The following is a 12,592-nucleotide window of genomic DNA, read 5'->3' on the forward strand; positions in this document are numbered from 1 at the left end:
GTACCTGAAATAAACGATCAAATTTTAAAAATGTATAACAAAAGCTTTAGCAGCTCCCTTAAACGGAATCAAAAATAATACAAATCAGTTGCCCAATAAACTTGATCCCACTACAAATATTTCACTTTCCTATTCGTCTAGTTACATCACTGTCTTAACTTCATGTAACAACTGTCAAACACCACTAACTTAAATTTGATCTAAAACTTTTTTTTTCTAAAATACATGATGAAACAAGCAAAATTAAGGCTATTTATCAACAGCTGTACATATTAGCTGGATTCAGAAAGCATTCAGATAACTCATGAATGAACATGTTTATGCTTCACTTGCACCGAGATTCAAAAGGGAATTCACATCTTGCTTCCATTCTATTGACGTATAAAACTTCATAATATTACAAAGCAGAATATTTAAGTAGCAGTACTCTTAATAAGCTAAATATGAAACACTAACCATACAAATTAACATCACCAGTCACAATGGGTTAGTTTTAAAATGGATAGATTTTGCTTTTTCAAATGTAAATGAAAAAAAGAGTTAGAGTTTAAAGCATAATATAATGGCTAACTATTGCTACATATCTGCCCTTAGACAACGCTCACTTTTTAGTTTTTATTTAAGATTTGTTAGTGATATAATGGCAATTTCTATTTGAAAAACATTGATACATCATATTATTATCACACCACAGCTTCTATGAATACTGCCCAAATCTGCTGCTTTGGACATCTACCCGAAAATAATATTTTATTCACTTGAGACATGGGCATCACTGGCAGGCCAGCATTTATTGCCTGTTCTAGTTGCCAGTGAGGTGGTGATGCTGAGATGCCTTCTTGAACCACTGCAGTCCAAATGCAAATGGTTGACCCTCAATGCCCTTAGGGAGGAATTCCAGGATTTTGACCCAACGACAGTGAAGGAACAGCTATATTTCAAGGTCCGGATAGTGATTTGCCTGAAGGGGAACTTGCAAGTGGTGGCGTTCCCGTGCATCTACTGCCCTTGCCCTTCTAGAGGGAAGTGAGTTTGGAAGGATAGAAGAATCTTTGGTGAATTTCTGTAGTGCAACTTGTACATAGCACACACTGCTGCTATGAAGCGTCAGTAATGGATAGTGGATGCTTGGAGATGTGGTGCCAATCAAGGGGGCTACTTTGTCCTGGATAGTGTCAATTTCTTGTGTTGCTGGAGCTGCACCTATCCAGGCAAATGGAGAGTATTCCATCACACTTCTGACTTGGACAGATTCTGGGGAGTCATAAGCTGTGTTAATTGCTGTAGTACCCCTAGCCTCTCACCTGCTGTCGAAGTTAGTGTTTATGTAATGAGTCCAGTTGAATTTCTGGTCATATAGATGTGCTTTGCACTCTAACAAACATTTTAATTCTTAACCACAGAACATAACTCCATTTTTCAGTTGCTACTCCTGGCAAGCTGACCTGGAAACTCACGATGGAGCTTCTGAAAGATAAAATTTATCTTTTGGTATTAAACGCATTGATGATATAGTTCTAATGAGTGAAAAATTCCAGCAATTCAGAAACCAACCAATTAAAGTATCTTTCCTTTCCTAATAAATTAGCAGGCAAATGCCTATGTCCCACAATTCTAAGAAAACATTTCATTCATTACAACTAAATGACAAGATAATAGACACCTAAAAGAGCAGCACAAAGTGCAAAAGTTTTTTTTTAATAAATACAAAAATCTTTCCAATATATTCAATGAACATTTTTCATATAGTGCATTAAAACATACTTTTATAAAGACTGTTGAATGATAAATTAATTCAGTATTACAGATCAAATGCCAAGTTATAAAGTTGCTATCCAAATTCTGTGGTACATCATTCACATAATAGATTTCAGGACAAGATATCCTATCCTGAAAACAGCCAAACAAATCGCATGCTTTACTAATCAATTGGTCCATTACTTTTGCCATAATAATTCAGTGTGAAAGCCCCAGTGGTGCACATTAATACAGACATTACGCAAACATACAAATGTTTGCACTGTTATGAATGTTGTTAGGATGACAGGAAGTGAAGAACAGTAAAACACTGAATAATTCTGGCTTCCATTAAATGCCAATGATGCCAGATATTTTTATTGGGCACTACAACATTCAAATTGTAGCAAACATGTAAAAACATGTATACAAGTAATGTCAAAGTGACATGCCCGACATAAAAAAATTGTAAAAATGCCGCATCACCTACATATAAAACCAGACAGCAATCTTTTTTAATCAGAAATTTATTCAGTAGAAATAGTGAGAAGTGGAAACTATACAAATCTGTACTTCTGATTAACTCAAAGTAGTAAAGCAATAGCAACTATAATTACATCAAGTTGTGTGTTAAATGTTAGGACTCTCATAAAAGATCAACCCATTTATCTTGAGCAGAGCTCTATGATGATTTTGCAGATATTTCAAACTGGGAATAATCTTAGCTCCTGATCAGAGTTGTGCGAAGCAAGTACTGGCAGAAAATGTACAACTACCAGCACGGAGAGGGGACATGAATGCGATTAAGTGATGTGGTTCTTAGCATCTTCTGCCAACTGTCTTACTGTTGCACTGGTATGTAAGACCAGCTAAGTAAAAAAAAGATGCATTTTTCCCAGAGGAGGGGAGGAAGATTAAGAAAGCAATGGCTCCAAAACCGCTTGAGGTTTTTTTTTTTGAAAACGAAGCTACATGTCAAGTGAGAAACTAAATATCTCAAGTGAAGTGGCACTAACATATGGACTTTAGAAACAAAAAGCAGCTGGTGTACCGATTTTAGAATTTCAATGACAAATGTGAAGTTTTGTGTTACTCAATATAATTTACTTAATTAAAAATGCCATTTCCTGCAAATCAACTAATATGTTGTAATTCCAAAAGTAGTGGCTTTCAGGTAGAATTTCTGAAATGTCAGGCTTTAATGCACTGGATTTTGCACCCAGCAAAGGAACAATGCTGCTCATACATTAGCTTTACAGCTGCCCATAAGAGTTTTCATTGGCTTTTGACCAGACTTGCTGTCATCTGATTCAGCACAGCACCCTTGACAGGTGGATCTCTGGTATAAACAGACCAAGCAATGAAGCTCTTTAAATCAGACTGAATATTCCTCAAGGAGTCATGCAATTTCTAAACCAGGAAGTATGAATTACATTTGACTCATTTTCAGAAAGTAAAATAAAGATATGGGTGAGGAAGATGAGATTATTAATATGATTTTGTCATGTTTTCTCTACAGTTAACACATTTTTCTCTTAGTATCAATGCTGAATGAGGTGGCAGGATAAGTTCTATATTTTAACAGCAGAAATTCAAGGAAAATTGAAATTATTTTTAAATGCAGAATACGGAGTGATGACAGGTTCAAAGTGCAAACTAGCCTATTTTCTGCTGCTAATTCATAACCATAGATCTATGATCAGTTTGAAACATTTCAACAATGATTTTGATCACAACACACTCTTCAGTAAAGCTTTGTGACAAACTTTTTCTTTAAAGTGCATGGATGATGAAACGCTCACGATCTTAACTTTTTTTATTCGTTCATGGGAAGACAGCCTCACTGGTTGGGCGAATATTTACCACCCTTCCCTAATTGTCCTAGAGAGGCTGCTGAACTGCATTCTTAAATCATTGCAGTCCATTTGGTGAAAATAGACCTAAAATGTCAATAGGGAGGGAGCCCCAGGATTTTGACCAGTTCACGTTGAAGGAAATGCAATGTACTTCCAAGTCAGTATAACGAGTGGCTTGGAGAGGAACTTGCAGGTAGTTGTGTGCCCATGCATCTGCTGTCCTTGTCCTTCTCAGTGGAAGTGGTCGTGAATTTGGAAGGTGCTGTCTCAGGAGCCTTGGTGAATTCCTGCAGCGCACACTGATGGAACTGAGCCAGAGTGTCATGCAGCCTGGAAACAGACTCTTCGGTCCAACTCGTCCATGCCGACCATAATCCCAAACTAAACTAGCCCCACCTACTTGCACTTGGCCCATATCCCTCCAAACATTTCTTATTGATGTACTTATTTAAATTTCTTTAAAATAATCAAACTATATTCACAACCACCACTTCCTCTGGAATTTCATTCCATGTACAATCCATATTGTTTTTAAATTGCCCCTCATGTCGTTTTAAAATTTGTCTCATCCCACCTTTAAAGTATGCTACCTAGTTTCATAATCCCCCAACCTAGGGCAATTCATCTTGTCTATACCACTCATTATTTTATAAACCTCTCACCCATCAATGTCTTATGCTCAGTGAAAAAAGTTCCAACCTCTCCTTAGAACTCAAACCTTCCACTCCAGATAACAGCCTAGGGAATCTCTTCAGCACCATCTCCAGCTTAATAACATCCTTCCTATAACACGGTGACCAGACCTGGACACAAGTTTTTCCAGTACAGTTACAACACTGGCATCGATCCAATGTGGACAACTACGCAGGTGTGTCATATACACAAAAAGCAGGACAAATCCAACCTGACCAATTACCACCTTACCATTTTACTCTTGAACATCAGTAAAGTGATTGAAGATGTCATCAACCATATTTCCAAGCAGTACTCACTCAAGAATGACCTGCTCAGTGATGCCCAATTTAAGTTTTATCAGGGCTATTCAGCTCCTGACTTTATTACAGATTACAACCATAGTTCAAATATGGAAAAAAATAGCTGAATTCCAGAGGTGAAGTGAGAGTAACAGGCCTTGACCATCGAGACTGTATTTGATTAAGATAAATGTGGTTATTGGAGGTCAGTCACCTCAGCACCAGGACATCTCTGCACAAATTGCTCAGGATGGTGTCCTCAGCTCAACTGTCTTCATTTCTTCAATGATCTTCCCTCCATCGAAAGGTCAGACCTGGAATGTTCACCCAATGATTGCAGAGTGTTCAGCACCATTCATGACTCCTCAGATACTGAAACAATCCATGTTCAAATGCAACAAGATCTGGACAAGTGACAAATAACATTCATACCACACAATTGCCAGGCAATGACCATCTCGAATAAGAGACAATCTAACAATGACCTAACAATAAGACACAAGCTCCAAAACCATTGCAGAAAATCACTGCAAAGATCCTTAAGAGTGCATCTTCTGAACCCATGACCACTTCCAATGAGAACGACAATGGCAGCAGATACTGATGGAACACCATCACCTGCGTGGTCCCCTCCAACCACTCAACATCTTGATTTAGACATCTACCACTATTCCTTCACCGTCACCATGTCAAAATCCTGGAATTCCTTCCCCAGGTCAACCTACACCATACAGACTGCAGAGAATCAAGAAGGAAACTCACCACCTAGGGACAAGAAATAAAAAATGCTGGCCAGTCAGCGATACCCACATTCTACAAGTGAATTTTAAAAAAAGAACCCAGTCCCAACAAGGAACATGTCTGTCTCAAAGCATCTGCTTGAAACGAATTACCAAGAGTGCTCATGCATATTTTAGCACTTCCTCTGCATTAAATAGTCCTCTTCAACACAGATATAATCTTCTGACTATACTGCACAGTTTAAAGTAAATTTTTAAGTTAACTGCAAATTATAAAAGGTTAACTTTGCCCAGTTTTGTGCATATTAAGAATTAGCATACAGGTTTAAAACAACATTTCTAATCAAACAATACTTTCAATGGAAAAGCACCATCACATTACAGCAAAATCCCATTCAAGCCTAGTTTGTCATAGCAAGGTCAGTCAGAGCAAAAAGAAAAGCAAATTGAAGCCTGAGAAGACATGAAGAGCAGTTCATTTTGAAATCTGATAAAATAGTGCATGTCTACAATTGGGTTCTATCAAAAAGGCAATAGATTGAATTTTTAAAATGAAATATCACATTTGGAAAATGTCCACATTAACAGTATGCAACAAGATGACAAATTCTTAATGTGCAATTAAGATGGGTTAGTCCATCATAATAATCAAGTTCAATCTGGCATATTTGATTTAGCACCGCTAAAAATGCTACATGTTTCTGATTTATTTTTTGGTTATCCTACTCAATCTTCACAACTTCATTTTATACTTTTTTTAACTGCAGAAATACTGATCAAATGCTGGAGACCAGATAACTGGGCACATTGTGGCTATAATGGCTTATACAACTTCAAGTTACTTACAAGCAGAAACTTAACACCACATAATTTACATGCCTCAAGCATGGAATGAAATATGCAACCTGATGGTTGTTCATGATTTTAATTTCTATTTCATTTTTGAATATGGTCAGAAGGTTAACCAAACTGGCACTTGCATAATCACAAGTTGTTTGCATTGTGTAAACCATAATTAATTGTTTGAAATATATGCAATTACCAGTCTTATTGGTTACCAAATACAGTAAGAATTTACCCTTTCAGATTTGTTTGCATCATTATGCAGTTTTGGATAACATAATGAAGGACAAATTGCTCTTTATCAGTGCAGATTGTAAAGCACATATTAACTGGAATTTCAAACAGCTGGACTATAAAATGCTTTAAATGCATGATTTTAATCAGTTAACCATATGTGTTTTGCAAAAGATAGACTCTAGATTGTGAATACCAAATTTATGTCTGCATTCAGGCTACACATCAGCTGGCTCGCTTAGTTCAAGTAATACATTTTTGATCACCAACTCCGTCCCTACTAGATCCACCAATCTCTACGTTCAAATAAAACGTTTGACCCCAACATTATCTGTTACCCTCAGGATTTTATGCTGTCTTGTAAATGCTCAAGTAGAGTTCCATCCTTCCTTTAGCCAAGAAACATTTATTCACATTAAATCAAAAAGTAAATGAAATATGTAACCTCATTCTACTAGCTATTAAATAAAGTTATAAAAGCTTCCATTAACTCAAACTACCTGTTAGACTGGAACTTGAGGTTGATTCATAAGGAGTAGAGCGTTTGGCAGTGGTGTTCCACTGGTAATCTTGTTGCCAGTATATAAACTAATTGCTTCTCAGAACTACTGTAAACAAGGACACAATGATATTGTCTACAGTCTACTATATTCGCTGGTCATGTGTCTGCTTTACATGAGAGAAGCGCAGACTAGGTGACTGCTTTGCAGACCACCTATGCTCTGTCTGCAAAAAAAAACACCCTAAGCTTCCCGTTGCTTGCCACATCAACACACCACCACATCCTCTAGCGAACATCTCTGTCTCAGGCTTACTACAGTGCTCCTTAGTTTCCACTTGGGAACTCTGCAATCTTCTGTACTTAATATTGAGTTCAATAATTTTAGGGCTTCAGCACTATCCCCACACACCAGGTCTTGGCATCACAAGGACTGCTAACCCAAACCACCCACTGTAAGTTACTAATAGCCCCTAATAGCTATTCATTGTTCCAAGACTTTTCACCACTCACTTGGCTGTCCAACTGTTTCTCACCCCCTTTTGGCTCTAAACTTATCGTTTACCCTTTCCTCTACCCTACATTCTGTATAAAAACCATTCTTTCCCTAGCTACCATTAGTTCGGATGAAGGGACCTGAAACATTAACCCTAATTTCTCTCCACAGATGCAGCCAGACTTGCTAAGATTTTCCAGCAATTTCCGTTTGTGCGACACAATGATATTGTTTTGTCTAAATGTATAGTGGGCTGTCCTCGAGACAACAAAGTTCAACAAACTCCTCTCAGACTCTGGAATGTTCAAAACTGAAACTATCCCTCAGCAATGGATCGAAATGTCAGCTAGCCTCTGGAGAGGTCAACCATGTATACTTTAACACCAATGAGACACCACTGTTTTTCACTCTATTAATCCATTCCATCCAGAATACAAATGGCATTGCAAGCACTATGCATTCCATAACTGTTCTTCAAATCTTACAGAACTTTATTTCAGGAAGTATAAAATTGCATAGAACATTTACAGATTTACATAACAGCCAGAGTGCAGTTAAGCAGGTTGGAATAGAACTGCAGATTCCTTTTTAAAAAAAAACTAATGGCACCAAAAAGGTCATTTGTCAAAGGTACTACCATAAAAGTATGTTGCCCAAACAGGAAGCAAGTAATGCAAGTATTGTACTTACACCCAAAGCTGGCAACCTCTGTGTACAGCAAACAGCTACCCTGAGCTTCCAATCTGTTTCACCATCCAGTTGATCCGTACGGATAAAACATGCACCTTGAAAAACAAACATGTTAGCTTAGACATTTTGATCATCTATTAATGACAATTTTTTTTTACTCAATTTCTCACACTACAGTCATTAAATGAGAACAAAATGCAACTTTATTCATCCTTATGATAACAATCCACTGTTTTAGGAGTGCCAGAGCTTTCTGATATCTCACTTACATTTCATTTCTACCAATTTTTCCACCAAAAATAGATAGAGTGACGTTATCTATTCATTACAGATTTTATGTTGGCTGTATTATGACTTGAGGTAGAATCTTCCCAACTTCATTTTGTTGTTACTTTCTCCAAAATGCATTTGGCAAAACTCCCATGCATCCTGTATGACTGGGTACATGTTATGCAATTTTGCATGTATGAAAGGAACTTAGACGTATTTTTTTCTTGATAGGTTAACATATATTCAAAAACACAACTTCATTACCACCCAAACTACTTTTCAGATCACTAGGGGCCCAGCATTCCTCTGAAGCAATTGTGGAGAAAATGTTTCAACATCAAAGACTGATGAGGCCTTGCATGCTTTTAAATACAATAATGGAGAACAGAACACATTTTTGGTGGTTGGAAGGAGAATTGGGAATATATACCAGACTGAAACCATGCCATCTTTCTTTACCACTCAAAGTAGGATGGAAGAATTATGTCCAAATTCACAACCAATGCATAATAGGACAACTCAGCTTGCAACAGGCATTGGACCATGGAATAAAGAATTAACTTGTGAGGTAGTTGTAGCTGATTCATTCAAAAACAAAGTTAAACAAAGTGTTAAAAACAAAGTTTGAAGGACAGATCAGGTCCAGGATGCACAATTTATCAAATATATATCCTATTGCCTATGTAGTATATATGAGCAAAAATATAAATTCTACAAAAGCACAAATATAAATGGTTGATGCAGTAAATACAGCAGTCAAATGAATAAGTCTGTAAACCCACATCTATTCTCAACAGGTAGGAGGAATCTAGACAGTATTACCCAAAAAACAGTACACATTTGTATCAATTGCCAGAATTATTTAAAAATATGTACAACCACAGGAAGTGATATTTCTGGGGAGAATGACAGCATGAGCCAAGATGCTAATGAGCAAATACAACCAAAGCGCTTCACTGATTGGGGATCAAATAGTAAAAAACACAAATTTTGAAGAAAATACAACCCTTAACGATTTGTTTTAAAACAAGAATAGGAGTTTGCAAGTCCAGGTTTAACAGTCACATATGACACTCCAATATGGGTGGTATCAAACAGTCGTCTTCCATGTATGATGCAAGGGAATACCTTTTTCCAAACTGCAATTTTGCCATCAGCTATGCAATAGCAATCAGATGTCTTTAGTTGACCAAACCAAAACGTAGCAGAAAGACAGCTAAATTAGAGTGAAGCAATCCAAGACGTGCTGCATGATTCAGCATGAGAAACCCGTCAATGTCACAACCTTCATCACAAAGATTTGTGATGAGCATCAAGCCAGTAAAGGAGGTTTAAAAATATATACTGTCCAGGTTCTATAAAACATGGAACGACTGATGGAAAGTAACTGAAACAAGTCCCTGGTACCCCTTTAACAATGACAAAATGAGATCGCCACCACAGAAACTTGAAATACCATTAGTTTCCAATAATACAAAAAACTCTCTTCCAAAGGACAAGCCTACATTTGAACAAGCTGTCAAACTAAATGGTCAAAGCCAAATGGCTTAAATTCTTAAGATTGGTTTTATCCAAACAGAAAACTGGACGGTGAAAGAGATTGGAAGTTTAGGACAGCCGTTTCAAAGATTCATTTTCAGAATTACCATCTCAGGAATTATGCCAGGTTACCTATCATTACTGGTGATTATTGGCAGAACACAGATTAACACAGGAACCATAGTGATATTCACCTCAGGTTACCGAGACAAGGAATTTCTTTAGCCAGACAGTGGCTAATCTGTGGAACTCATTTCTACAGAGGGCTGTGGAGACCAAGCCATTGAGTGTATTTGAAAGAGAGACAGATAGGTCCTGATTGGCAAGGGGATCAAGGATTACGGTGGAAAGACAGAAGAATAGGCCAAGAAACAGATCAACCATGATCAAATGGCGGAGCATGGTCGATAAGCTAAACAGCTTAATTCTATGGCTCAGGATCTTAGTTAAAGAGTATCTGTCAATCAGTGGAATTGACAGCATATACAACCACTAAAATAAAGACCCACCAAATGATTCTGGCAGCAAGTGGCAAATGTGACAGGAGAACACGAACAAAACAAGCATTCATCCAGAAGTTAGGAGAAAGTGAGGATGCTGGAGATCAGAGCTGAAAATGTGTTGCTGGAAAAGCACAGGTCAGGCAGCGTCCAAGGAGCAGGAGAATCGACGTTTCGGGCAAGAGTCCTTCTTCAGGGTTCCTGAAGGGCTCATGCCCGAAACGTCGATTCTCCTGCTCCTTGGATGCTGCCTGACCTGCTGCGCTTTTCCAGCAACACATTTTCAGCTTCATCCCATTCTTTTATTGTGTGGAAATTAACTCTTATTACTTCGGTAAAAAGCCAACAACAATCCAGTATGCAGCCAAAACCTAAACAGGTAGACAATAAACAGTTCTGCAATTCAATTTTTTTCTGAAAGAAAATATCAGTGTCTGGAGATTACTCAATGGAAGAACAATGCAAGATATTTCTCTACCTACAATGTTTGCCACTTTTTCTGGCCTGTATTCATGTCACTTCAGAGTGATATATTCAGCAAAAGTTATAGTTTGACAGACAACATCACCTACATTAATCCTGAAGGGTGAGGAGGGGGGGGGGACGGGGGGGGACGTCACTGGACCCAAAAGATTAACTTTTTTTTCTCCACAGATGTTGCCAGATCTGCTGAGTCTTTCCAGAAATTTCTGTTCTTATTTCTAATTCCCAGCATCTGCAGTTCTTTACATTTTATATTTTCCCCCTACATTATTCACTTCTCTCATTGACGTGAAAATGGTTCAACATCCTTCTCTTCACTATGTCTATGTCTGTGTTTAAAATACATACCATGGAATTTTCCCGGCTCTTAAGAGACATAGGCAACAGCACAAAAATGTGGGAGAACGTTACGTGAATGAAAGTCTGATTCTTGACATCCAGAAAACGAAGTCTAACTTTCTCTTTAAAGGATTTTAGGCTAGATAAGAATCTCGCCAGCAAGCAAGCAATTATTTCCATGCATTTGCATCTCATTACTAGCACTTTGTAATTCTCCCACATACTGGTGATAAACTAGATGGTGTCAATTCTACATTTGAAAAGTCAGAGGTGCCTGATGGATTCAGCTCTCCACTGGATTCTCCAAACCTCCATCTTCAGCACCATTTATCAATATCTCAATGCATGCCTGATGGTTTGCTGCTGCGGAATTCCGGAGAAGCAAAATATCAGGCTCACTGTATCATCGTGGCCAATGTTGGACTAACTGATAACACACGTCAGTGCTCTTGCCTTGCACAACAATGTCCCTACAGGTTTACTTTGCACACAGGATTACACACTCCTCATATGCACCTGCACGGGATGCAACTAGGGCTCTTAATTTGCGTGCTTAGTTCACTCACATTGTGCCTGCTTCAGATAAAAATAGCATCTCTGCCTTGTCTTTTAGCACAATGCCACTAAGAACATGCAGGCTCACAGCATCTCCAGTTTGAACTGCTTCTTAGTACAGACAGAAGGCCAGGTTGTTCGTCATAGTTGCCAATCACTGAACAACCAAGACAGCAGACATAACCGTATCAGCATGCTACATCAGTGTCATACCTACAAGCATGCACCAGCAGACTGCAAGGAAAATATATTGCATGGCAACCATATGATAGAACATGGGAGGCCATTGGGTGCTGTGGGAAAGCAATTGTTTTTTTCCCCCCACAAGTAACTACCAGCCTGGCTTCAATGGGCAGACATTGAATAGCGATAGTGGGCATATCAATGCGGCAAGCCAAAGGGTCAGTGCAGAAACCTGGGGATACGGAATGTAGAGTGGAACATGGGAAGCCTGAAGCTGAATGGAATGATAGTGACAACTACACAAAAAGCTTACACAAAGTAAAGTGAGGGGAGATCTTAACTAACATGTGGAGCCTGGAGTTCATTCGCAGGAACAGGATTTGGATAGTGTGCAGTCTTCAGCCAAACCTCAACTGCGCAAAAAGGAAGAAAAATAGCTATCAACATATTCACAGTGGATGGAACATATTGCTTATTTATTTGGATGTACAGATGCAAGTACAACATGCTTGTACAGGCTGGAGTGTCCTAATAGGATGCTCTGGGTGGGGGGGGGGGTCTTTGTGTCGCTCCTCTTCCATGGTGCCATGGTCTTTTTTGCTGGTCCACAGAAAAGACGACAACTGTCCTCTCCACCACCTCGTCCAGGTTCCT

The 12,592-nt window shown here is 38.4% G+C and overlaps 1 protein-coding gene across 2 annotated transcripts in view; it reads right to left on the reverse strand.

Moving 5' to 3' along the window:
- atp9b (ATPase phospholipid transporting 9B) overlaps positions 1 to 12,592 on the reverse strand; it is a 344,153-nt gene that overhangs the window by 187,944 nt on the left and 143,617 nt on the right. For both annotated transcript variants that reach the window (XM_072570843.1, XM_072570844.1), the window contains exon 8: positions 8,070 to 8,164. In XM_072570843.1, coding sequence (XP_072426944.1) covers positions 8,070 to 8,164 — 95 coding nt within the window. The remainder of the gene's footprint in view (positions 1 to 8,069; positions 8,165 to 12,592) is intronic.

Source organism: Chiloscyllium punctatum, chromosome 5 (assembly GCF_047496795.1).
Source record: "Chiloscyllium punctatum isolate Juve2018m chromosome 5, sChiPun1.3, whole genome shotgun sequence".
NCBI lineage: Eukaryota > Metazoa > Chordata > Chondrichthyes > Orectolobiformes > Hemiscylliidae > Chiloscyllium > Chiloscyllium punctatum.